At 52.1% G+C, this 27,953-nt stretch overlaps 1 protein-coding gene across 4 annotated transcripts; it reads left to right on the top strand.

Moving 5' to 3' along the window:
- Positions 1-11,659: 11,659 nt before the first annotated feature.
- LOC133347440 (serine/threonine-protein kinase Sgk2-like) lies at positions 11,660-25,625 on the top strand. Of its 4 annotated transcripts, none has more exons than XM_061559689.1 (14): positions 11,660-11,891; positions 17,577-17,661; positions 18,559-18,640; positions 19,451-19,515; positions 19,634-19,691; positions 19,840-19,923; positions 20,396-20,527; positions 20,953-21,065; positions 21,356-21,392; positions 21,511-21,597; positions 22,071-22,166; positions 22,803-22,958; positions 23,453-23,542; positions 24,244-25,625. In XM_061559689.1, the coding sequence occupies exons 1-14, from the start codon at positions 11,819-11,821 to the stop codon at positions 24,409-24,411; spliced, it is 1,326 nt and encodes a 441-aa protein (XP_061415673.1). In that variant the 5' UTR covers positions 11,660-11,818; the 3' UTR covers positions 24,412-25,625. The 4 variants fall into 4 exon arrangements, with proteins under 4 accessions (XP_061415673.1, XP_061415674.1, XP_061415672.1 ...); XM_061559690.1 differs by lacking the exon at positions 11,660-11,891 and adding an exon at positions 17,110-17,440 and having other exon boundaries at positions 19,454-19,515; XM_061559688.1 differs by lacking the exon at positions 11,660-11,891 and adding an exon at positions 17,110-17,440.
- The last annotated feature ends 2,328 nt before the right edge of the window (positions 25,626-27,953 follow it).

The following is a 27,953-nucleotide window of genomic DNA, read 5'->3' as shown; positions in this document are numbered from 1 at the left end:
ACCACAAGTATTGTGGTTCATGCAGACATGATTCCTAGTTAAAGGTTTCAGTTTGGTGCTTTAACATCTCAACACCTGTTTTGTTGCCAGAAAAAAAGGGGAAAAGCGACAGTATTCTCATATTTTGGTACTGGCAAAGGAGGTCCCATGATGTAGCCATTCATAGTACAGTATTATTGTTGTTGTTAAAGTATTTTACCTGGATAATCCCCTGAGTTGGAATTTCTCGTTTGCAAGGGTGTCCATGCTGTCACGTGCCGCACAGATGGCAAACACATAACGACGCGTACCCAACCACTTGGGGTATCCGCGGATTTCACAGCGTGCGCGTGTGTACGATGTGCTCCGCTGTCAAGGGCAGGGACGAGAGGGCCGGGGCAGCGCGCAGCAATGAGCATCACGGCGCGATCGCACAAACTCGCGCGTGTTCCACACCGCCGTCTCCTCCTCCTCCACACAAGGCGCTCCGGCTGTGCAAGCGCAGCGAATGTTGCGCAACTCTGTTTTGGTTCAAGAGTTTACGAAGTAATAGACACGTGGCACAGCTTGATGTGACTGTGTGAGATTAAATGTTTATATGATCCCAATGACTGGGCAGGCCTTGATCCAGCGGTGGATCGATCGTGGCTGACGATGATGAATGACTGAGCAAACTTCGTTTGTCCAATCAACCCGTGACACGCCCTCGAGAGCGAGCTGCGATGTCCTTAAGTAACCCGACATTGATTTTTCCCGGTGCCTGAAACGTTTTTTTGCAGGATGAGCGTGACTTGAAGAGTTACTCGGGTAGCTTCTGTAAGCCCTCCAAGGCGGCATCTATGCCTCACAATGAGCCAGCGCACGCAAGAACCAGTTTGTGAAAAGGCGAATGCAGTGCAATCACAACGCGACGCATTCCCACCAAAAACACTGCTCTCCTAACGCTCCTGCCACGGTGACTCTGCCCGTGAACTTCACTCACGGATTCCTCCTCCACCCTTGTCGAGGACTCGGTCTACCCGACACTCGCCGCCTCGTCTCATCCACACTCACGCGGTGTTCAACCACCACCACCCCCACCACCACAACCACCACCACCACTACCACCACCACTACCACCACCACAACCACCACCACTACCACCACCACTACCACCAACACAACCACCACCACTACCACCACCACCACCACCACAACCACCACCACTACCACCACTACCACAACCACCACCACCACTACCACCACCACCACAACCACCACCACTACCACCACCACTACCACCACCATCGCACCGCAGGTTTCATCGCTCCTCTCGCTGCTTCTCCCCTCCTACTGCTCCACTCTGTCATTCCCTCGCCTCGTCCCTCTGACAAGAACCCTGCCCATTAACCCGCCACATGTCGCACTCTCATCTCTCGCCACGTGTCGCACTCTCATCTCTCGCTGAACACGTTCCATGGCGCTGCTTGTTGCTTGCCCGCTCGGCGTCTGAGGCCTCTGGGGGCCTGTGGGGGCCTCTGGGGGCCTGTGGGGGCCTCTGGGGGCCTCTGGGGGCCTGTGCACAGCAACTGCGTCTCAACGGCTGCTAAAAAAAGCGTCGTGAAGAATGCAGCTGCGAAGCTCGCACCACGGAATCCCCTCGCTCAGACTTGGAGCGCCGCTGAGACGCCAGGTGCTTAAAATACGCACACGAGGTGACCTCCTCGTTCGAGGCGCGTAAAGTCAGACTGCCACTTGGGGAAACATTCTTAAAGTGTAGTTCCATTGCGGAACTTAAAAACAACAACAACAACAACAACAACATCCCCGTCATGTGCTCTGGCGTGCAGGTGAATATCTCAACGTCTTTCTGCAATTACCATCACCCCTTTGTTCGTGCTCGAGTCATTGGTATGATTAGCACGCTATTGCTGCCTCCCGTGCAATCCTATTCTATTGTTACCTAGTCCGGCTCTCTTAACTTTTCAAAAAATAAGTTTGAACAATTGTATTATTTAAAAAGGAAACAGGCAATATAGTTTGCTGTCACTTTGGTTGGCATTCTACAGGACTGCAGCTTGTCGTTTAGTTTATAGTTTGAACAGGCGTTTCTTAGTTGTCAAACCAAATGAATATATCAGCAGCCGTGGTCAATCCACTATCGGATGAAGGCCTCCCCAAGCCGCCGCCACCTCCGACGATCCTGCTTTGTAGCAATCCACCGGGTACCTGCACCGGGACTGACGTGATCACTCCATCTCCTCGGTAGACGTCTTCTCGGACACAGCAGCCATGCAATAGGAGGTTGCCGATGTTCGCCTCTGACCCACAAGACTCTCTCTCGGCGCGGGTGCAGGGCGGGCGGTGCCACGCGGGGCCTGCTCAGCACAAACACCGCGACGCGCTCACGAGAAGAGGACTCCAGACACGGGGCCGACGGCTCTCCCCGTGGGCGCGTGGATTTTTTTTCTCTCCCGGTCCTCCAGTTTTCCCCCATTCACATTTATAAACACGCGTTTAGATGACTTAGATCATTATTTGGCTGATTGAAATGTTCACGTGATAATCTACTTCGTTGAGCTATCAGTTGTGGCCAGGTCGCTTCTGACAAACAAGTTAATTCTGTAGCTGAGTGGGCTTTACCTGGTACAATTGACAATAGTGTATTTTTATTTGCTTACATTTTCTATACACTCCTATCGTGTTTTTCTATTGTTTGTTACTGTTTTGAGTTTTTAACCCGCCCCTACTGGACATTTGTGAAAAAGATCGCTATAGCTAATCAGATTCCTCCTGCAGTATAAACAAAGATTCTGACTCTGCCTATGCCCGGCGACTGTCAGCATGACTGCGCTACGCAGTCCGAGCTGTCACGCATGCGTGGCGTTCAATCGCACATTCATCGTGATGCGACAGGCACCACGGGGACACAGACGACAACCGTGACACGCGTTTGAACCCGGGCGAACTGCCCCCCTCTCTCTCTCTCGCTGATGGGAACTCGGATGAGACGCTTCCTGCAGTCGGAATGGGCACAGCGTGTACAGCGGCTCCCCTTGTAATCGTCACTCAACAGAAGCCCCCGGAGAATCCCCGGACACTGCCTTCTCGTGCCGCGCCGTCTCACGAAGCACTCGCTTGTCGCGGTTATGATTCCAAGACGTCAACGTACCGTGACTCAAAAATGGACGATGCTCGTCTCCGCCTTTGCCACTGGCGAACATTCCACGTTCTCTTGGTGGTGACTGGTCTCTCTATCGGAGAACAAATTCATACTCATGGGCAAAAGTTATACTCACGACGATGATGATGGAAGGGATGATGGTGAGTTATTTTGACCCCCGACTGGAAATTGAAATTGCAACCTTTCCAGCTCTAATTAAAGCGTTCTGTTGAAGTGCAACACGGCCAGAAGTTATTACAATGCAAGACAATTACATCTTTATTTAATTTTAAATCCTTATTTAATTTAAGCAGAGGATTTTTTTGTTAAATAAGCACTTCAACACCACGTGTTTAGCCACCAGTTCTCAACACCTGGGTGACCTTTGCATGCTTGGGAACGCTCAGAGGAGAGGGGGCTTCTCACGCGAGGGGTCACGTGCTCAACGTCCTTTGACCTTTTGCAAACCCCCTGTTAAAAATAAATGTTTAAAAAATAAAACCCCTTTCCTTCAGCTGCTGACTCCCCCGCCCGTGGCTCCCTCTCCCGCACCGTGGCCGTAAGAAACTGCTCCCAGCCAGAGACGAGAACAATCCACAGCGGCTGCCAAACGTGTCGCTCACAAACCGCGCCACGGTGCGATGCACAGCGTGGCGATTCGACCATCACGACTCCCAGCCCCCTTGGCAGCCCACTGCCCCTTCTGCGTGATGCCGCTCGTCCAGGTCGTTTGACCATACCTCGCCACGCTGGTCTGTGCGGGTTGGTGAAGCGTCGGGGACACGACTCGAGATGACGCAATCACTCGACTCCCAAGGACTTGATTTCCAGGCGGAGTTGTGCGGGGCTGAACTTGAGAAAATATCCCCCCGGGTCTAGGGTAAAGGGTCTGCGGGGTATGGAAGCGGTGGAGGTGTGAACTATTCAGCTCCGCTCGCCACTGATGTGAGCTGGACAGAAATCGAACCCAGCTGTGCAGCTCAGCGTGCGAACCTTCTTCTTTACTACTGCCTGATGTACAGAGGGGTCCAGATATCTGTGACCTCCTTTTAATTCTCTAAAACGTAATACTTGTTTTAGAAGTAAGGTTTATTTTCAATAGAAATTAACATGCAAAGGAAAAAAATGTTAGGGGCCAATCCATTGGGGATCACAACACATCTGGACCACCAAGTCGATGCAGTTGCTGCAGCTACAATGTCACGTGCAGGAGGTCAAGCCGGACGAGCGCGTCGGGAACAGCGGAGTGCATCGTCGCTGTGATGTCTCCGTCGTGTTTGCGCATCGGGAACTTATTCGTTGTTCGTGATACGGTCCCTGTTCTGGATGACCACAGTGGCACGCCGCTGGAGAGTTTTTAATTTTCCATTTGTGCATCACGTGTCCATATGCAGTGGATGCGGTTTAGCGTGGTTCGTGAGCTTCGTGGAAGATCAAAACCAGGGATCTTCTGCGTTGGATCTTTCACAAAGGTTAGAGCAAACGAAGCATAAAGAGTGCCTGAGTTATGTTAAAGCATGCGTAGCAAAGATGTTTTCCCAATAATTGTTTCTTTTTTTCTTAAAGATATGTTCTAAATGAGTAGCTTAGAGGAGAAGCTGTCGTGATGTAATGATAAGCAACAACGATCCGGAGCTCACGTGTTCTATCCCATCTCCTGGCGCAGCAATTAAGATAATGAGGGCGAGTTTCTGAAATCTACTCCACACCCAACCCCGGGCCTCTATCTACCCAGAAGTGTCATGGGTCACCACAGTTAATCGCGTGTGGTTGGGTAAAGTGTGGGTACACCAACCTATTGCAACACGTCCGGTCAACGGAAGAGTAGGCCAAATACCATCTGTATTTCGCTCAGTGCAAATCCGCTTCCGCGTGTTGAATTTCAACTCGGGAGGAGCGCCGATTAGAATTGTCCCGTGCGTGCGCTCTTCTTGTCGGAGAGCGAGCTACGTGCCCCTTGTCAAATGACGCAAACCACGAATGCAGCAACTCACTGTCCCAGTTCTTCTGGTCAGAGAAATGCAATTTGAACATTCCTCACCCAGTCACCGGCAGAGTGCACCGCGCCAATAGGAAGAGACGCCCCCCACACCTCTTTGTATGCGGTTCTTTAACAAGTGAATAGTGACAAACGACTCATTGTGTTCAGTATAGACGCTTCATTGGTATTGATTATGCTGCGATGGCATTCCCGGAGTGAAACGAGGCTTCAGCTCACCGCGAAAATGCCACGAATGGCTCAAGCCATTTAAATGTACACCGTATACCATTTAAAAGGACGCTATGATAAAGCCATACTTTCAAATTATATTATCAAATGTTGTTCATTCACTAAATCAGTGTGGAAGGGGGTGGGAGTGATCATTGTCGCGGTTCCAGTTCGGACAGGCAGTGAGCCGCACCGCAGGTTTTGTATTCACAGGTGACTCGAGCCGGTGGTTCATTAATTCGGGCACAATAGCAGAGCGGAGGTAATGAGTCATGCACCGGTGGCTGCTGCTACTGCTGCTGGGCTCCGGCCAGACCTGTTCTCCTGGGAGACCACGTGGATGTCTTGGCTGGAAACCCGGAGACAGAAAGTCGCTGCACAACCCCACTCGGGGTCGCGGCTCGGGACCGCATTAAACGCGCTGCAATCACGCGGCTCCAATCGGCGACTTCTGTTTGCCCTCGCGTGGCGAGGAGTCGATTGGCAGCGTCGGTTATCTTCGTGTCGGGGTTGGTGAGCGAGCCAGCGGTCGGTTTCATGAGTGGCCAAGGCCCAGGTGGTACGGGCAGAGGCGGCTCTGTGTGGGCCACGCTCTGAGATTCGTGAATGCGCGATTCTTAACGGTCTCTCGTGCTATGTTCTGACGCGGCTCGAGGCAGACGCTGCCAGTGAGTTGAGATCCGTCCACGGGGGCTGACACAGCAGAACACAATATATCTTAAATGTCCAAATATCCCAAATGCTGCGCTCCTCTCTGTGTGCTGTTAAATCTCATGAAACAGCACTCACACACCGTGTTCTGCTCATGTAGCACGATGCTAAAATGCAGGGTGAACACTTCATTATCGCGATTATTGGGCAGTCGCCCCCGCGAGGACACAGAACGGGTTCCAGCCAGAGCCAGGGGGCAGTATAATAGGTGTCGCGCTTCCCTCCGCCCCGGGGGCAGGGGATGGACGGGGCAGCGGGCGACCCGCGCACTTATCTCGCATCAGTGTCATTGTGTGGAGATTGTGCGATGACAGTTCCATTCTTGTAGCCATCACAAGTCTGCTCCAGACCAGATGCAGCCAGCGCCCGCATCGCAGTGGCTTGTCGGGGTGACGGGTGGGTGGGGGGGGGGATCTCGTGCAGAGGAGCCCGGCCAGCGGCGTGATCACGAACACCGACACTGGGCACGTCTCGCGTGCTCGCGTCCCGCGGCGGCAGCAGAGTGGCCAGTGCGCTGCGCTACGGACGTGGCCACCCGAGTTCGATTCCTGCTCATGGCCAATTGGTCTTGGGCCTCCCCCTAGGTCTGCTTAGACTTAAATAAGTATCAGTTGCAGTAAACGTTCATACTGGGGAGGCAAAGAGAGGCAAAGAGAGGCAAAGGTGGCTGGGCATGGCTCTGAACACACCACCGCCCTGTGAGCCGTGCCGGCCTCCGTAGGTGCTCGCGAACAGAACTCGCCCCAAAAGTCTGTGGAGGCTACACGGGGTATCTCTGTCCTATTGCATTCCGAACGTTGCACCTTGCAGGATTGTTTATCATATTAAGTTCTGAAAACGTTTATTCGTTATTCCATCCATACACATTAAATTATGAGTGCAAGTCTATTTTTAATTGAAACTTTTGAGTGCGATTTTAAAAATAAAAATTCAAAGCCCATAGTCAATCCACTGCTGGATGATAGCGATGCCATGTCAGAAATACGGGTTGTGTAACCACGCTTCCTCCTGCTGGTTAGTACGGGTTGGTGAGGGAGAATCCATTCAGACATCATTCGCCACTGATGTTAGCCGTGTGCCGGGAATCGAACTCAGGTGTACCGGGTTCATAGCGCAGTGCGCTCACCACCCCACCACTGCTGCCCTGCCTGCGTAGCATGAACGGACTGTAATTATACGGAATCGTATTACAAAAGAGGGGAGGAAAAAACAGCTAAGTTGTGGTGGCTTTTTAAATGTGGAAACTAGAATTTTCCGAGCGTGTTTCCACTGCACACACCGAGTCGAGTCGGTACACAGCTGAGCGTGTTTATTTTCTCCTAAATGAGCCGATGATGTGTTTTGGAAACACTGTGCAAATATCATTAGTGGGTAGATGTGGCCAACATCAGACTTTCTAAAATGAAGATAATTTGTCACTTGATCCCCAAGCATGTCCCCGCGTGCGTGTGTGTTTACTTGTTTGTATATACATCCGGCGAACTGACACTGCAGAGGACTAATTCAGCACACTCCAGGATGGATAAAACAGGAACCGCTTCGTGGGAAGCCAGCATTGGTTGTTGTTTCATTGAAATATTGATTCCTGACAGGAATGCGGAATTTCCCCCACTGGCTCAGACCTATAGAAAAATATGAGCACGGCTTAATGTGTATTTGAGCGGAGAAACACCTCTGGCCTCGGACAATAGAGTAATCATGTTTAGCTTGAGATGAACAGTGAAACAGAAACATGTGGTGCCAGTATTACAGAGTGTCATAAACTATTATCTGCTTAGAATGGCGATTTTTTTTTCAGGAGCTAAACACCAATGCCGATGCCCGCTAGAAACGAGAGAGGGCCTCGTGAGAGAGTCGCTGCGGTGTTGCTGTTCCACCTCTATTGAAGGAGTGCTGACCACAGCGGTTTACTCTGCGGTCCATAGTTCGTATTGTGTGGCCACAGCCGGACTCCTGAAGCTGTACCCTTTTGTTTTCCATTTAGGAAAAAGATTTGCACATCGGCCTGTTTATGGTCTGATGCGGTTGATAGTTACACCACCGGTGTCTTCGAGGAATGTCCTGAAACAGAAATAGTGTACGAAGCATGTTTGTGACGTGCTGTTGCATTGCAGGTTACAAATAGACAGAGGCAAGTCAATCTCTCCACAGAGTATTTGTTTTAGTACAGGACACATTAAAAACACTGCATACGTTATCACGGCTGTGTTGCACAGCTCTCTGATGTCTTTTCTTCAAGAGAGCAATCGGCACGTCTAACCTTGATAAAGTAGCCATAACGAAGGTTGACGACACACTGTGTCAAATTCGCTCCAAGAGTGTTCTTGTGTTGAACCAATGCTGCTGATAAGATGCACTCCCAGAAGGCCGAATGGCTGATGGGTCGGGTAAATTATTTTTTACGTCGGGCTTTTAAAGTGTCCGGGGAGCAGACTCCCCCAGCAGCAGCAGCCCGTCGGGTTCCGTCGAGAAAGCAGCAGCGGCGATGGGACGAGAAGCGCCTCTTGTTGACGACCCGGCGACGGGACACTGACCGCAGTAGAGACCGCTCCCAGCCGCGACCCCACAACGACAGCAACACGTGCATGGAGGAACTTGTCTAGATATCTCCCCCATAAATTGAAGATCAAGGAGTCGCCAAAGATAAGATCATAGAATCAAAAAACACGGATGGATAAGCGGGGTGTCCTCGTACACCAGGAGGCCATTACGTTAAGTTGTAATTATTTGATTGACAAACCTATGGGTTATGGTAATATCTCGTCATCCTGCCATGCATGGGAGCTGCCAAGGCCCCTGCTGTCCTGAGTGCCCTCTCCGTCTCTGTGCGAGACGACCTCTCCAGAAACAGCCTCTCGTTACAAAGGAGACTTTACAAAGCTATTGTCTGCTCAAGCACGCAATCAACGCATTCGGTAAATGAGTCAACACAAAGTCCAAACGAGATCCCGATCGCAAACATCGTATCACCCATCGTCTGATCAATATTGATTTTAGCTAAGTGGGATCACAAGCTGTTGCTAGTCTTGGGAGCCCCCTCCATGAGCTTCAGCTCGCGCTGAGATGGAAAGTGTGGCCCTCGGCGATGTGGGTCGAGGACGAGATGAGTGCCCCGAGGGTGCCGGACGGCATCACCACTCGCACCTCTCCAAACGATCCACTCGCCGTCGTTGAATTAATAGACCCAAAAAAACCACTTCCTATTATTATGTCCACATGATGCAATATTGCTCATTCATATGTATTCTTATTGGCACGCGTGTTTACACAGGAATTTACACACTGAGGCTGATTCCTTTTTGCCAGGCGGGTCCTGCAGGTTTTGTAGTAACCTGGCGATGCTGGTATGCCACTTGAGTCGTTTGTGAGAAATATTACAAATGTAGCGAATTTTTTAAATCCAAATTTGCACCATGACGCTGGCACACAGTCGTCTACTCTTGCGAATTACATCGCGAGATATTGAACGTGCACAGAAGCAGACTGCGCAATGTATATATGGCTATATACAAATCAAGATTATATATGGTTACTACATCTAAAGGAATAACCCGGGCGGCCACTCGACTCGTACCTTGAACCTTTGCGATGACAAACGCCTTCTCGCTCGGCCACGTCCCCGCCCCATTGATAACGCGAGGTAGATACAGAATACAGAGTCCGAGTCTGTGCAATGCTCAGTTGGTAAGGACACTCGTTCCGCTCGGAGTAACATTGCAGTGGGCCCTGTAAGGACTCATGATGACAATGTGCTGGGCTGCACGTGTATTAATTTCAATGAAATCAATCAACGTACGCAACCAGCAACTAAACTCATTATCTAGTGGGCTATAACCAAGGATCACAGTATTTTTGACTAATGCGCTAAGTTTGTTATGTGTGCCTCCAGTTACTGTTTATTTGTAAAAGATACAATGTATTTGCAGACGGTGACACTAATCAGATGAATTGTCTCTGATCACCGACTAGGAGTAATGAATGACGACTTTATCTACACAGATTGTGTAACAAAGATTGTTTTATTTAGTTCGTTTTACGCGGAGAGACCGGCATGTGCAGGAGACACAATGCCTGCTCATCTGCGTTGTGATCTACGCAGGGCCAATGTGTGCACGGGGTGTCTCTCGTGTGGCGGCGTGCGTCCTGGAGGAGGCTCGCATGAAGTCTGCCTGGGGAAGCTGAATGGAGGCTGCGGCCTGTTTGCTTTGTGGTCAGAAGCTCTCCCGTCATGGGGGCAGGTCGTCCGTGTGACCAGCGCCGTCGACGAAGATTAAGCAAATAACGAGATAGGAGAGTTTAATTTGGAAGATTATTAGACTCGCAAGCTGCCGCTCTGCGGGGCGCGGCGATGTTTAGACCACGTTTAAACTGAACCACTGGTGCAAACTGTACACGGGGGAGTTCACAGCTACTTGAAAATGCACTGCAGTGTATGATTAACACGTAAGTGTAATATTTAAAGCAAAAAGGAAGCAGAACTCCCATACCCCCTGCCCGATCTCCGGGGGAGATATCCGAGTGCTTGCATTTCTGAGTCACTAGCGCGTGGTGGAGACCCAGCGCGTGGTGGAGACGATGTGGGCTCCAGGTGTCTCGAGTTGGGCCCCCAGGTGTCCCGAGTCGGGCCCCCAGGTGTCCCGAGTCGGGCCACGCAGCCACGCCGCCGAGTTGGCCTTCGCGGAGACGGTCAGGGCTGTGTGTTGGCTCGAATAGAACAAACACATTTGTTTCCACAAATAGCAGGGCACAAACAAAATCCATCGTTACCATGCCCAGGGCTGCATTTCCCCTACGTATGTTTTGGACGGATAAAATAGTTCCGCACCCGGCACTCCACATCGAGTATTCATCTCGCTCTGGTGTTGTGGTTGCTCGTTACCTTCCTACTCGCATTCTACCAGCGACCCAGAATGTATTGAGCGAGATACTCAGTCCTGGCCAGAGCAAGCTGAAGACGATGCGACTGACGCGTGTATAATGCTTTACATTCGTGAAGCACCTGGCCTGCAAAGGGGCATTATTCTGCCAGTAGGGGGCGATGTTTGCCAAGTGTAATCCCAATTGAATAATTTGCAGGTGACTTTCTAATTTGGCAAATGTGTTGGTTTTCACGGTTGTACCTAATAAGTCTCTGATGTAATAATACAATATTATTATAAAGGAATGTCGTTGGCGTGAACTGAGGCTGTGATGGTGTGTGTTTCTGAGTGTCATTCGCGTTTGCCGTTTTGTGTCAATTATCACCCTGGCCACCCTTGCCGACGAGACGTTCCATCCTCGCGGGTTTTTCCCACGTGAAACACGTTAACAATGAATGGAATAACAAGGACGTTTTCGGGTTGTACCACCTAAAGCAGGCAGCCAGCACAGTTCGTGGAGAACGCGAGTGATTCCTGAAGCAGCTCCCAGTACGTGCGGCAAAACGTCGGACACGATGCAGAACAGCAACGTGGTTACAACACAGAGGGGCCATCTCTCGAGGGATCGATGCATCCGTGGAGAGGCTGTGGAGGTTGCGGGCATGCACAGCGCAAGAGGAATGCGTGCGGGGTGACGCGGAGCAGAGAAGAACACCAAGGAACTACGAGGCGCGCTGCCAAAGTCCGCCCCGCTCAGCCAGGCGAGACAGCCCCGAGCCTTGACTGCTTCTGCTGCTGCTGTTATTTTTTTTGTTGAAGCGCTGAGATCCTACCCAACCGGTAACGGCGGGGACGTGCCAGAAGCGCTCGCTGTGGGATAGAAGAGGCTCAGAAGCCGGGGCTCGTGAAGGAGGCATCATGAAGCGAGCCTCCTCCTCCTCCTCCACCTCCACCACCACTCACCAGCACCACCACAGCCACTCCATCAAAGGTAACACGCCGTCACTTCTCGCCGCTCACCTGCATCGCGTCTCACCTGCAGCTGCTGTTATCCATCGCATGCGCTGCCCCATTGCTGCACCGCGCGCATCGCCTCCGCGGCTGCAGGTGGCTGGAGTCGCGAGCATCGGCCGGGCCTGTGCACTTACACACGCGTCTACAAAACCAGCACAACCTCGCTTGACACAACAGTGCGCTACAGACTGTATTGTTAGAGTCGAGTAGGGACTGTGTCGCGCTACAGTCCGGCAGACTCGCTCTGCTGCTGGGGGTAAAAGTGCTCGCAGTCGGACGGGAGGTCCATCATCGTCATCATCGTCTACTGAGGGTTGATAAAATAGGTACTGATTTGTGTGACGTCAACAGGTGTCGTCCTATAGATAGACTGACACACATACATACACACACATACACACATACATACACACACACCATGGGAACTCGGCCACGCGCGAGCGACGCGATCACTCTTCACGCCGCTGTAACTTTACTGACAAATCTCGACCACCTCGGTTCGAGTCCCGGCCATGGCACGCGGCATCTGGACCTGTTCTAGCGACCTCCCCGATGTTGACTCTGCCTATAACGAGCAGCCCACGCCGCTGGGCTGGGCGAACATCCGTACTGGGGAAACAAATAGGGTCGCGCGCTGTGTGGGACATCATCGGCGCTCGCTCATCGAGAGCTCCGACTGGAATAGGCGAAGCAAGGGAAGGGGAATTCCTATTTGGGATTCAGGATGTAAATGATCCCCATCGGATTCTCTCCGATCCCAATATTGGACCAAACTAATCCCCTTCCAACCACCTTGCGATTGCGAATCTACAGTCGATTGATTTACATTGCGAGATGTGCGCACAATTACAAAACACACAGTGTTTACAAAAATTCCGCATCTTACACCAGCACGTCACATAAAATACCACTATCTCACCCCATTATCATATCACACCGTGTCCCAAACAGCGCAGCAGTTGGGCAACGGGCGCTCCTCTATGTGCCTTGATGCGCACTGCGTGTGGAATGGGTTCAGAAATAATATTTGTGAGTGAATGAAAACGCTATTGAAGGGCTTGCATCATAATAGTGACAACACTAATGCAATATCTCTTATGTAAGATGCTGGCGAGCAGTTGTGGACGTGTCAGTGTTTTTTTGACTATTGCAACGGGAAGTATTTGGTCTTAAAATACCTCCTGTCTTGTGAAATATTCACACCACAGCACAGCCTGTAACCGTACATATCACTGCGATATACAGGAGGTTTGTGAACGCCACCTCTACGCGTGGCACATACCTGTTGGAACATGACTCGCAGGCAGCCCTGCCCTCCCTAGAATTCACACAAAAACGATATTAGTGCGGGTCTCTTATTGATAATGAGTAACAAAAACCCTTAACCCAGGGTATGAGTGCAGTGACCCCGAGTCGGTGAGCGTGGGGGCGGTGTTACACACTGTCATTGTTGTGGAGAGAGAGGTATGGGAACGAGGCGTAGTCTGCTGCATTCCCCACGACGACGCTTCGTGATGATACTGAGCTCGGACCCATATCGAAACGTTGGGCAGTCCGCCCCGGCATTGCCTTCAGCGAGTATGACTGCCGACGAAACACCGCGGAAAGAATCCACTCACTCGACGGACATGTGGTCGATCGGATGTGTACACAATTCCATTTACGCGGGGAAACAAATGTGTGCTTATTTGTGTTGTGCACTATTGTGTCATTCCACCCCCCACCCCCCCCCATCAGCGCTTCTTTACAAGGAAGCCGGTTGCTCAATGTCTGCCTGCAGACACGCTGAGCGCCTTTGTGCCACGCACACACCGCCCCATTTGCATGAACTCGCGGGGTCATCATCAGCCAGAGAGCGACGCCCTGGGAGGGCCCCACACCCAGCTGGCAAAACTGGAAGTGACGCGGGATGGAGAAGCAATCGGCGAGCTCCTGAGAGGCAGAGAACAATGGGCCGCATCCTGAGATGAAAGCCGCCCTCGCGGTGATGAGCCCAGCGACTGCCGATAGCAATTGACGAGGCACTCAGAGACACGGCGCAGACCGCTTCAAATTGTAGCCACTGATATTGTACAATGTAATCATTATATCCACGCGCACATCTCTTTCTAGTAAAATACTTTATTGGACAAACATAAGCTCAATTATCTCATTTCAACCAAATAATGAACACATGTAAATTAAAACAAGAGCAGACCGAGGTGATGCGTCGCCCGTGGTGTAATCGCCCAGTGTTGCACGATGCTCTAACGATCACCACCACCACGACTGCCATTGTATTTCAACTGCGTTGGTCATCAGCTGAGCGCACACTGACACGAGACGCGTCTCGAGGCGCGCGATCTCCTTCCAGTGGCTGTGGGGGAGGGGGCCCGCCCCTGAGTCTGGGACCTGCGCGACGATCGTTGTTGTTGTTGTCGTCGTTGTTGTTGTTGTCGTTGTTGTAAACACTCTCGCGTACATCTACCCAGGAGAACCTCCACTCAGGGAGCGATGTAGCTTTGTGTTTTACCACTGAGCTATTTGCAGGGATTTCTTCTTCTTCTTCTTCTTCAAATGTGGACCTAATCACGCCGGCACATGCCTCGTCCTCTTTGTCGAATAATGTCACGGGATCTTTGACGTTCATCGTACAGCAGACGGCGCTGAGTGCTTTGGTTATTATCATCATCATTATTATTCCCGCAGTATTGACTAGGACGGCCGTGGCACTTGTGTCGCGAACCTCTCTGCAACAACGACGAGAGAGAACACCGAACACGTCATAGATTTAGCGAAACCTGAAAATGGCACAAATATTAAACAGGGCCTTTCCCAGCCACATGGCACCCTTTACCCGCAGAGTTGCAAGGCACGCAGAGCTTTAAAGCCGACAGTATACGGTGTCCGACCTACTTAGAACGAGTCCATAAAGACTGGACCATGGACCTGTCCATATCACGCAATACAGGAAGTAGGTGATGGCTTTAAAATGTTAAAGTTTGACTCCAGTTATACCTTGGGAGGGTCACTGCCCAAAATGTCACCCTATTTTGTTTATTGCTTCTAGTTTGTCGATTTAAATATTCTGCCCTGATGTCAGTCCACTGTTGGATGAGGTTAATTCGCCACGCCTCGACGGAGGTTGTTCTGGAGTGCGTCTTCCTCTCCGTGGCCTGTTGTAATCCAGAGAACGCGTTGATCGCGACGAGATACCAAGCCGTGCCCCTGTGCTGCTCAGCGTGGGGCTCGGGTTTGTTGAAAGGTGACCCGGGTCAGACGGCCCCATCAATAATTCCGCGTGCAGCAGCAGCAGCGGCAGCAGCGGCAGCAGCAGCGGCAGCAGCAGCCGTGGTGAGGCCGCGTGAATAACTCGCGAGCTGAGCACTCGGCTCATCTCTCGAGATGAGAGCTGTCATCATCATCATCATCAGCAGTGATGGATTCACTGCTGGATGAAGGCCCTCCCCTCCGCGACGTAACAATCCACCGAGACACCTGAACAGGCGCTCGCTCCACTGTACGTGTCTCAACCTGCCTCCGCCGTTCTCTCTGATCCGCGTGTCCAGAGCGGCGATCGCTCGGGGTGGCCTCTCCACCTGGCAGGGGAGCCGGGTGCGTGACAACGTTGACCACGGCGATGAGCGCCTCGCTTGCGAAAGCCACAGCGCCTCAGTTGTGTATAGACCCTCATTAACGGATAGATAATACAGACGGTGACTTGCGCTGCATAAGTAATGCAGTTTAAATAAGAGAGGCGCGGGGTCTGTTCCACCACGTCAGTAAAACTTAATCCGTTGCCCACGCGGTGGCTTCAGGAATTTGTTTTTTTAATTCGTGTTGGGTGAGAATGAGGTTAAGTTACAGCAACCGCGTGTGAAAAATGCGGACGGTGTGTTCACGTCTGCAACGATTACCATGGTCAATCCACTGCTGGCTGAAGGCCTCCTCAAGACTCCACAACCTCCCACGAGGTTGCTGCTATAAAGCTCCACGTGATCAACCCCTTGGTGGAGCTATCATTTGTGGCCAGGTCGCTTCTGGAAAATAATTCTAATAGCTCATTGGGCTTTACCTGGTAAGCTCAACAATAGTTTAGTTTTATTTGCATATATACGTTTTCTGATTACCTTTCCTATACTTTGCCCTCCCACCGTGGGTTTGTGCCGTTTGTTGTTGTCACCTTCTGACCCGTCCCTACCGGACGTCTGTGAACAAGCGCTTCATGGCTCATCGGATTCCTCCTGCAGTACAAATATTCTGATTCTGATCCCGTGATGTATGCTACTCATTCACGATCGTTGACTAAAGAGCGCGGTGCGCGCGCCATGGACATCAGCAGAAGAATTAGAAGATAGTTCACTCTGACGCGAAACAATTACATTGCGTGTAGGCATCCTGGATATATTACGAGCGGTGTGCCGACGTCAAAACCAACGTTGAGCGTTGCAACTTTGATTTAGTTCAACAATTCGTCAATCACTAAACAAAGAGAACACCATTTTAACTAAACAAAGAGAACTAAAACCACCAAGGTCAACAGTCGTTTTGTTTATTCCACGTTGGCAGTGGTGCACAAGCACCACCGATTATCTCTCTCCTGTAAAGAAAATCCATTGTTCTAAACGTCGCCAGTACGAACTTCTTTAAGCCAGCGTTATTGACGAACGCGTGGTGCTCCTTTTTACATTTAGTTTATAACCGGGGATCGTGTGGCATCGTCCACCATGGGTAGTGGTGGAACGGCCACGGTGGAGGCATTTAGGGGAGAGAGCCCCCCCCCCTCCCCCGTCAAACGGCGACAGTGACACGAGACTTCACCCCCCCCCCCCAGCAAGAAACACGAGGAGGGGCGGGCCGACTGAGAAAGTAAACAAAGCCGAGATCGGGGAGCGAGGCAGCGTAGCCCGCGGCGATGGGAGAGTGCGTCTTGATGCGGCGGCCCGGTTATAGCAGGTTCAGTCCGGCTCGCATCTCGCGGGCAAGACAAAGGCGGTCCAGTACAGAACGTCCTCGCGGCGTTGTGTGGATGTGATGGGGGTTTGTGCGTCACACGCGACGTGAGATGAAGGGAGGAGAGACGAGGAGGGGTCGGGATTTACCAGTATGGCGAGAGTGGGGGTGGGGTGTGACGAGTGGGGGATGGGGATAGCGGGAGGAGGAACAGACACCAGATGTGAGACCTCCCTGCTCGCTATAAAAGCCCTGCCCGGCAGGCGCAAGGCAGTGGACACTGTGAACGCTGCCTTGGCTCGCCGGCTCGGAGGGGCGCTCCAGCGGTTTGGCGGAGCCGCTTGGCCCCGCGCCCCTCCCGCCCATCCACCAGCCACACACTCTTCATCCACCAGCCACACACTCCTCGTCCGCCCAGCCACCTTTTCAACCAAACCAGCCATACATCCATCCATCCATCCGGCAGCGCTCGCTCGCCCATCCGTCCAGCCACGACCTCCACACCGCCCGCCGGGTGCGTGATGCTGGTGGACCAAGACATCGTCGGCGCTCTGAGCTCCACGAGGATGAGGGGCCTGGCCTCCGTGCTGCTGGGTAAAGGGCGCAGGCGACACCGGCGCCGAGCGGCGATGCGGCAGCCACGTGCGGCGATGGGTACGCGCGCTGGGCGATGTTTTCGTGATGTTTGCCTCTCGCTAATTGTCACCCACGCGGCTTGCTCCCGGCGCAGGATTCCTCAAGCAGAGGGGAGCTGGCTTCAATGACTTCGTGCACAAGCTCGTGGCCACGGACCACCACCAAGCCGTGTGTAAAAGGTGAGTTGGCCTCTGTGCTCCTCTTCCCAAACGAGATGCACGCCAGCTACCGAGCCATGCCGGGTCTCGTGGCTCGTACGGAAGAGACACGACGGTCGCTCTCCGGTTGTTGCGATCTCTGATTAGAACACCCCCCCCCCCCGTCATCCCGCTCGTCACGCTCTGAACGCAGTCGCGCTGTTATTGCCCGACTTCGTAGATGTGTATTGTGTGGGTTGGTGGTATGGAACATTTACCACGGACTCGGAGCAAAGGAAATACTACCAACACTTGTGTGGTAATTTAAAACTTTCGTGCAATGGCCCTTCTGCTCTGAATAGGAAGCGTTATCTGAAACGTCGGCCTACTGCACGTGTTTTCGACAATATCATCCCAAGTTGTACATCGCGTCGAATTGCGACCGCAACTCCCGGCGCCGTGCAGCAGCAGCACGCTCGCGTGACTGCTGCCGATAACACCCTGACATAGAGAGGATTGCAGAGCTTGGGCAATTGTTGTCGCCGGCTGCCTTCCCGCTCGTCTGTGGTTCCTCCTCTCTCTCTCTATACGAGAGCGAGTCGCGTGCGGCAGCGCCTTACAAGTGAACACGAGTACTGTATTGAGTTCATGCGAGTATTCTATTGATTGTATGCATATATTGCACCTAGCAATTACTGTGGAATCAACGGCGCCAGCGTGTGAATGAAAGTTTTTTTTTAATGCTCCTACAAAACAACGTTGCTTAAATTGCTATCATTGACTTGCTAAATTTGCATCTCTTAAACGCTGCAACTGAGCCAGTTGCGTGTTTTTACAACGTCTTTGCTAGATAAGTGATGCTCGTTGTTATTGTCTAATCATTGCTGATGAGCGCCGTGAGTGGTGAACGCCAACTGACGCTGCTGTCCGTGACTGCAGCGCCGCCACGTGCACGTGCCCCTCCGTGCCTCCCACCAGCGGCGGCCCCAACACACAGGCCGACCACGACAATGGAAACAAAGTGAGTGGCGGGCCGAGCAGCCACGCCACGTTACTATGGCCAGGGCGCAGGCGTTCCTAGGAATGTGCCCATTGCTGTTGTAACTTGCTGACCCGGCCGTCCTGGACATCTATTGAACAGAGCGTCATGGCTCATCGGATTCCTCTTCCAGTCGAGAGAGACATTCTGATTTCAGGACCTTTGTGTATCGGATAATCGGCAGCATGGGCCATGATTCATTTTCTGCTGCTGGGTGAATGTCTCTCGCCATGTTGCACCGTAATCATTGTGCAGTCCCTGGGACAGTCTGGTTCTAGCAGTCTCGAGCAAAGATGTAAAATAACCCACCAGCGGCAGTCTGACGTGTCGATACATCTGGGTCATGGCTAAAAATAATGGTGGGGTTGGATGCCACCTCCATCTGAAGAGGTTGGGAGTTGATGGAGCTGCACAGTTGGGGGGGGGCTGGTAGCGGTATTGGGGGAGGGGGGCTGGTAGCGGTATTGGGGGAGGGGGGCTGGTAGCGGTATTGGGGGAGGGGGGCTGGTAGCGGTATTGGGGGAGGGGGGCTAGTAGCGGTATTGGGGGAGGGGGGCTGGTAGCGGTATTGGGGGGGGGGGGGGTGTGGCACCGTGAGACTTCTGTGTTCATGGGAATGCTGCTGGTGTCACCGGAGACCCCGGCTCTTCCTGGGGTCTGCACAACAACCGGACGGCTCTCGCTGGATCTGGTTCTGGTGGGAGGGACCATTGGTGGGGGGAGGGGGGGTGGGAGATGCTGTCACATCAGTGGAGCGTTTGGTTAATTTGCATCGCTTTCTTCTGTGTGCAGCAGCAGCAGCAGCAGACTGTGGCTCCAACTGAGATGATTAACCTGGGGCCATCTGCAAACCCTCAGTGAGTGTCTCATCTCTAGAAACTTGCTCCCATTCACACCTGTTCCGGTTGTTAGGATGTACAATGTTGTGGTCTTGTGTACAAGTTCTAATATGCGTGTTGTCATTTATGTTTCTAGTGCAAAACCAAGCGATTTTGACTTCATGAAAATTATTGGCAAAGGCAGCTTTGGAAAGGTTTGTGTTTTTTTTATCCTGAAACTAATCGCCTTGCTGTATGCATTTCATTGACGCCGAACCTTCTTCACTCGAGGTGCAAATTTGCGGTTTTAGCAAATCATAATAATTATGAATCGTTATTAAATGTTGCTGCCGTGTTCTGCAGGTTCTTCTGGCCAAACACAAGGCCGATGGGAAGTTTTTTGCTGTGAAAGTTCTGCAAAAGGAGTCCATTCTCAAACGGAAAGAGGTGCGTCAACTTGCGTTGCATTTATTCATTGGGAGTGCTGCAAATAGTGACTTGGCATAGGCGTGGGCAATTAGCCATGATGTGCTCTCGGTATTTCTCTTGAGGTCGCATCCTCCCAGCGTCTCCGGAGTGTAACTTTTAATGAACGTCACTTTGTGCAAAGTCGACTGTCATATTTCCACTGCTGGCTCGGGGTCATCAACCGAGATTGGCACCACTTCCCGTTAACTTGAGCAAGTAAAACGTCGCGCCGTGAGCAGCGACAACAACTCCCGGTGGGGCGGCCCTCGTCCAGCAGCAGCTGGGGGGGGGGGGGGGGGGGCCTGACATGAGAGCAGTGCGCCGCCGCTGCTGCTGCTAGCGGCGCGCCGCTGCTGCTGCTGCCGGTCTCCGTGTGCGGGGCATCTGGGACAAAGAGCTTTGTCGCTCGTCGGATTCCTCCACCATAAATATTCTGATTCCAATCCTGCAGGAGAAGCACATCATGGCGGAGAGGAACGTGCTGCTCAAGAACGTGAAGCACCCCTTCCTGGTGGGGCTCCACTACTCCTTCCAGACCACCGACAAGCTCTACTTCGTCCTGGACTACATCAACGGTGGCGAGGTGAGTGGCACGGAGAGGCCCGCGCTGCCGTGGGAAGGAGGGGGGGGTGTCTTCGGTATCTCGATCGGGCAGCACGGGACACGGCCCAGCTGGTCACGTTGACGTCAATGTCGGTGCACGTGGCGAATTAGACGAGAAGGCTGCCCAGCAACTAACCGCACGATCAAAACTGTAGTAGGTTAAAGTAAACGCGTCTCTTCAGCTTCTTGAAATGAGCAGCGATAAAGAAGCATTGAGGAGACATTCGAACCCGAACAGCCGGAACGATGAGAACGAGCAGCGAGGTCACGGGTCGGGTGGAGGCCCTGTGTCGATGATCGCATCGCAAGTTTGCGAGGGAGGCCTTCATCCATCGGTGGATTGAGCAGGGCTGATTGATTGTGTCCCTGTTGCTCACGGCCGGCTCTCTCTCGCGTGCGCTGCAGCTGTTCTTCCACCTGCAGCGGGAGCAGTGCTTCATGGAGCCGCGTGCACGCTTCTACAGCGCTGAGATGGCGAGCGCCATCGGCTACCTCCACTCCCTCAACATCGTCTACAGGTGCGGGACCCTGCCCCCCCCCCCCCACGCACAGCTCACTACCAGAGGGTCATTACATCGTTGTCGTCAGCCATGCTCGCTCTACTGCTGGACGAAGGCCCCCCGCCCCCCCCTCCAAGCCGCTTCCACCTCCTGCGATCTTGTGCTAGCAACAATTCCACCCAGCTCCTCCACGCGAACCGATTTCATCGCTCCCTCTCTTGGGGGACCCATTCTGGCGTGCTCCAAATTTAATGCGAAAAACTAGGATTTCTGTAATTAACGTGTGCGTGTTGTTGTTGTCTTCACAGAGACCTGAAGCCTGAGAACATACTGGTGGATCATGAGGTGAGCTTCAGTTGATCTCGGCCGCATGCAGATTTGTTTTATTTTTCTTGCCGAGTTGTTTTCTTGCGGGATTTCAAGTTGTGGCCGCTGACGCTTTGTTGCAATGCGGTTGTGACAGGGCCACCTGAAGCTCACCGACTTCGGGCTGTGCAAGGAAGGCATCCTCCCCAACGACACCACCTCCACGTTCTGTGGAACCCCAGAGGTGACGACACCCACCACGACTAAACACACACCTTGAGCAGTTTCTCAACTAACCCATCGCCTCGTTTCACATGTCATTGTACAAACTGAGGTGGGCATTTTAATGTTGGTGATTTTGTGCTCAAATGAGTACTGAGACGGTGCTTTTCTTATTTAATATTAAACAGCCGAGTCGCCGGCGGTGGAAATGGCATGTTCCTTAGGCAGGGGAGAGTCCATCAAAAGCGGTAACCACTGTTAACTTCCTCAAAGTAGTACTTATTTTATCCACCCTGGAGCAGCGATGGGCGAAGGTTAACCCACAACCAGGATTTGAACTTTGAAACCTTCGGATGGCAAGGCCGCTCGCTCGGCCGCTGAACCACTTTGACGGTTAAAGTCGCCAGGAGGCAGGTTCTGTGAGCGCACTTGGCAGATCCGGCCGTGACGCCCTGCCCTGTCCCCTTCCGTCGCCCCCCCGCCGTGCGTGCACAGTACCTCGCCCCGGAGGTTCTCCGCAAGCAGGCCTACGACCGCACCGTGGACTGGTGGTGCCTGGGCGCCGTGCTCTACGAGATGCTCTACGGCCTGGTGAGGCTGCGCCCAGTGGGACGGGGGTGGGGGCGGCCTCGTGGTCCCCCCCCCCCCCCACCACTCAGTGCGGGTTACCGTGGTTACATGGTTACCGCCACAGCTTTTGTGGTGGTGAGGGTTAACTTGTGGCGTAACACGTCCCATTGTCGTGCGTTCGGCAAAGGGTGCTTGGTTTAAATAAATAAAAAACATATAACGTAACAAAAATAACCCCCACTTCACTGCCCTTTCCATATAAACATCAGATGCTGTAATAAGATTTATTTAATGGTGTCTTGATTAACAGGTGCACTTAATACAATACTAATGATATAATTTCGCTTGATTCTATTAATAACTTGTTCATTTGTACTTAAAAATAAAATAACATGAAGCAGGGGTCGTCTCCATCATCCAGCCGCTTGCATTTCCACATTTTTACGTAAAAGCAAATATAAAACAATGACACTGTTGAGCACATATAGTCTCTGTATATGATCGTTTGCTCAAGAACCTGTCCTGTCCCATTTGATGGGGGAGGGGGCGGGGAAACTGCCGCAAGAGATGAACAAAGAATGAACGGTGTTTGGACTTGCGTAATGATGGGGCGATCCCGAATCTAAAATAATTGAATCTTTGTCTTGCGCGTTGCAGCCGCCGTTCTACAACATGGACACGACGGTGATGTACGACAACATCCTGAACAAGCCGCTGCAGCTGCCGCCCATCACCACCAACGCCACGCGCTCCATCCTGGAGGGGCTGCTGCAGAAGGACCGCGAGAAGAGGCTCGGCGCCAAGGGGGACTTTGTAAGCGGCGTGCACCCTGCGGCCCCCTCCCCCCGTTTTTTGTCCGCCAGCGGCCCAGCGGCCCGGTGGCCCGGTGGCCCAGCAGCTCTGTGGCAGCCCGGCGGCTTGTTTTAGTTTATGGACCAGAGCAGAATTGACTATCACTCGAGTGGTGACAAAAGTTTTCTTGATAGCAGCTTCTGTATATGGAGAATAAAAGTGCATCCTATGATTTCATAGATATTTAAGCAACGTTATTGCGTAGTCCACCTTGGGCGATTTTCAAAGGCGGGTGGTGCGTGCAAAGTAAAATGTTTGTTGTGGGCCCTTGGACTACTTGACCTGCCCTCGCCACATTCACCCTTTGCTTGGCCCTTCTTCCTTAGCCCTGCTTGGATGAGGTGGGCACATTTACATCGAGAGCCGTGAACTTAGCCGGGGAAGTTCTGTATTCCCATCAGGGGCCGCAGTTGAATCGCTGGCTGACTTCCCATAAATTGTGTGATCTCTTGCAGCTGGAAATCAAGAACCACGTCTTCTTTTCACCGATCAACTGGGAAGACCTCTACAACAAGAAGATTAAGCCTCCCTTCGACCCCAATGTGGTACGCTTGAGATTGCGGGAGAAAAACACAATCTATACCGCCGCCTTCCCAGTCCCGTGACACTTCATGTACTGCTCTCCCACGTTACGGAGCATGAGGAGTGCTCCTCTATTGGTATCCATCAGGGGCCTACGCTCCCTGGTATTCCTTGGTCAATCATGGAACTTGCACAATCCCCCATGGCAGGCACTACTGACTTCTTCCTACAGTGGTACTCGATCAAAACAATGAGCCGAGTCGACCTGGAGATTTTAACTGGCATACACGCGTCAAGGGTATCCTGGTCGAGAATCGAAGCATTCTCAGGAGGGTCTTGCGACATTGGGATGTTTGTGAGAGTTTGGCAGCGTGTGCAAGGACCATGATAGATCCACAGAGACTCGATGATCCAGGACTGCTGCCATCTCCTTGGCCCCCCCTTGCACTTTGCCCGTTTGCCACGAGTTTCACTCAGCTCCATTTTACCGCTTCACTTTGGAATTCCCTCCGAAGGCCCCTCTTCTCAAGCTCTCGTAATCACCTTGCTGGATTCAATAGCCTGTGTACAGTATCATCCATCGATTTGCGAACTTGAAAAGTTCTGTTTGCTGCTGGCCATTTGCCGCTTTGAGCCTTTGGCCCTGTGCTCGTCAACTGCGATTAAATGATGACTATAATGATGATGATGATGAACCACGCTGACCTGTGTGCGCGTTCTGCAGCTGGGACCGTCGGACCTGAGCCACTTTGACCCGGCCTTCACGGAGGAGCCCGTGCCGGGCTCCGTGTGCCGCTCGGGCGAGGAGGAGGAGGAGGCGGCGCTGCGCAGCGCCCAGGAGGCCGACGACGCATTTGTCGGCTTCTCCTACGCTCCCTCCTACATGGAGTAGAGTGGCTGTGTGTGTAGAGGGTGTGGGTGTGTGAGCGGAGTGGAGGGTGTGTGAGTGGAGTGGAGGGGCTATGTGTGTGTGTGGGTGGAGGGGCTGTGTGTGTGTGTGGAGTGGAGGGGCTGTGTGTGTGTGTGGAGTATGGGGGCTGTGTGTGGAGTAGGCAAAAATGAGTAGATTCAAATCAATTTCTATGTTCACATACAAGCATCCAATCGTGTGCGCAATAATTATTTACAATTTATGCAAATTGACTGAAAACAAACAAGCGTACTCCATTAAGGCCAATGGATCAAAGGAGATGGAACAAACAAAAACACCGATGAATAATAGGCAAAACAATATTTTTCGTATCAAATCTCTCGGCTTGAAAATCGTGACAATCCATCAACTTGTGGGATGCTGTGAGTATTGGCGTGCCTGCGATGCGCCCGGCAGGCACCGCTCCTCCTCCTCCCGGCGGCCACCTGGAGATGCGGTGACCGCAAAGCGCCTCGATCGCCGGCCCCTCCGTGGTGCTCGCTTTGCGAACGCCGCGTCGGGCGCACCGGCGGGGGGGGGGGGGTGCCTGGTTCGCACTGCTAGCACGTGGTGGGCATTGAAGGCAGCCTCGCACGGCACGCCCCACACGAATGTATCATTTCACGGAGGGTTTCTATGACCGTGGTTTTTGTATAGATAGTTGCTGCTACTCGATGATGGTGCTCAAATATTGAAGACAAGAGACGTTTTTAGTTTTCGCTGATATGCACTGATTGTTAAATAGGTGAAGGTTGAAATTACCAAGTTAGGTTTTTTTAAAATGAACATTTGCAATATGTGTCGATTCCTACGTTTCATTGAAACTATGCAAGTGCATTTTACAACAGACATTGTGAACGTTTGTTTTCCCGAAAAGGTTTTAAAGCATGCTTTGTTTTGGTTTTATGGATTATTTTTTTACTTGTAACATTTCCTGCACCAATTTTTTGTTCGTGATTTTTTTTTTTCCGTCACTCTGTAATCATTCCAGCGACGTTTCAAAATGAAAACTTGACCGTGAACTTTTGTGAATGAAGCAACAAAGCGCTGCACTTTTTTCGGCAGAACCATTACATTCCCCTTCAGCAGGTGCCTGATGTTTAGCATCCAAATACTGTGTGTCCAGCAATTTGTACTCCTACTTGAACAAATGTACATCTGTACATAACTCTTGAACAATAAAGGGTAACATTTTATATGCTTCGTCTTCGTTTCCAACTGCTATCCGCTTGAGCTGTGTGATGTTAATCTCCAATGTACGTGGTAATGGCCAAACATCCCAATACCGAAACATTAACTGCAAATTCTTATTCAATTGGAATTACGTATGGTGAAACATTGCCCATCTACTGAACTTGGCAGGGCGCTCCTGAAAAGGAGTCCTGAGACTTTGAGGTTTTCCTGGGTAAACAATCGTCCTAGTAATCATAGTAATCATTTAACGAGATGAAATGTAGACCCGTTGAGGCCCATGAAACATCCATTGCCTCTTGTCAGGATGGCCTAAATTACATAACGTAGTTTTTTTATTACTGTTTAAAATAGACATTTTAAATTCAACGCATTCGGGCTACAAAAGGTGAATTTTACTTTTGTAAAGTAAAAATGTGGCTTTGGAACGAACAGTGACTTGAAAATGCAACGGAGCCTCGATAAATTAGCACAGACCTGCGATGGAAGTGAAAACAATTCGGACGAATGCAGCCAGAAAACATTAAACATTAAAACTCCAGCGACAGAAAAAACACAGCGCTCATGCAAACCCCGCACGATGGCTGTCGCTCGGCATACTGCGCTGGCCGAGACGGGGGCGGCTGTCTCGAAGCCTGGCCAAGCTAATTGTGGAAAGTCTATTAATGGGTGGGGTGGGGGGCATGCCTGCTGGGGAGTGGGGGGCAGTTGAGTGCTGGGGGTTGCTGACCTTGCACGGCTTCGTCGTCGCTGCTGCTGCTGCTGCTTCAATCGCTCCGCGGAAGACGGTAAACCCTGCAGCACCACATGCTGCCGTTGTGACGTCACGGTTAAACATGGGACCCACGTGGGGCCGTGACGTCGCCACTCATGGCTCGAGGCAATGCGGGGCCCCACGGTGGCTCGGAGCCAGTGGCGCCAATGCCATTGTCATGGCAGGAGCCAGGGAGGTCCCCACGGAGACAGACCACGGGTTCCAGTTTAAATCGTTTGCTACTTCTGAGTTGAGAGATTTAACCAGGGACACCGCTCGCAATTGAATCGGTTTCGTTTTTTTTCACAAGAACGGCCCAATGCGTATCCAAGTCAATTCTTACATTAGCGTGAGAAGCGACATTGTGAATGTCCAGCTGTCTGGGTGTAACACTGTGGCGCATTCTCCACGTTTTGTTTGCGATCGAAGTTCTGTTGGTGGGATCTCTTCTGCTGCAAGAACAAACATGTCACGTGACCCGTGGGGGTGCGATGTGTGTACGTTGAACGTCTTTCGCATCCTACGTAGCCCACCGTGCCGATCGGAGATGCGGAGGAAGGCCAACGACCTGGATTGTTTGAGGCTCGTGAGAGATGGCAGCGGCTTGGGGAGGCCTTTATCCAGCAGTGGGTTGACCATGGTTGATGACGATGTTGTTGTACACTTGAACACAAATGATAGAAAGACAAACCTCACCGTCGTCGTTATTAACACAGAATCAGAATATGTTTTGTGCTGGAGGAATCCGATGACCTGTCCAGCTATTTTTCGCAGATGTCCAGTCGGGGTGGGTAAGAGCGTTACAACAACACACAAGACAGACACACTGCTCCGTAACACAGAGACACACGACTTGGACCCATCTTATGAACACGCAGTATCTTTTCTGTTCCCAGGCAAGGTCACTTATGAACGTTGTTCATGTTTTTGTTTGAAAAACGACTTCACCCCCCACATTCCCATGCCATGACCTCAACTTACGGCCCTCCCTCCGCTCTCACGCACTCCGACCCATTCGCCTTGATGGTTTACCGCAGGTGAGGGTGTCACGCACGGTCGTGGGATGGATTGAGTACTTTGTACGCAAAGCGATGTAGAATGAGATTGATACACCATCGGATTGTTTTCTGGCTGGATTCCTGCCTGCCTGGAATTCCTGACGCGGAGATGACGCCGCCACACGCATCTGCGTGATGACGTCATCCGAATTCCACAACGTTGAGCCGGGTTCGTGCGTGATGACGTCACGCCTCTTCCCCACCCACCCACCCTGCCGTGGGGCCGTGGGTCCTGCGTCAGTGCGATAGAGGGGGGAGATGGAGGGGGGAGGTGGGGAGAGGGTGGGGGAGGGAAGGGGATGGAGAGGAGGGGGAGGTGGGGACGAGCGGTGGGGGGGACGGTGGGGAGAGGGGTGGGGGGAGATGCGAGGGGGAGGTGGTGAGAGGTGTGGGGGGGGAGATGGGGAGAGGGTGGGGGGGCGATGGAGGCGGGGAGTGGGGAGAGGGTGGGGGGGAGGTGGGGAGAGGTGGTGGGGGGGGAGGGGGGGGGTGGGGAGAGGGTGTGGGTGGGAGATGGAGGG

The sequence above is a fragment of the Lethenteron reissneri genome, chromosome 26 (assembly GCF_015708825.2).
Source record: "Lethenteron reissneri isolate LAM-NWPU_2019-01 chromosome 26, ASM1570882v1, whole genome shotgun sequence".
NCBI lineage: Eukaryota > Metazoa > Chordata > Hyperoartia > Petromyzontiformes > Petromyzontidae > Lethenteron > Lethenteron reissneri.
Note: the sequence above shows the minus strand (reverse complement) of the source record. Positions and strands in the feature narration are given on the sequence as shown.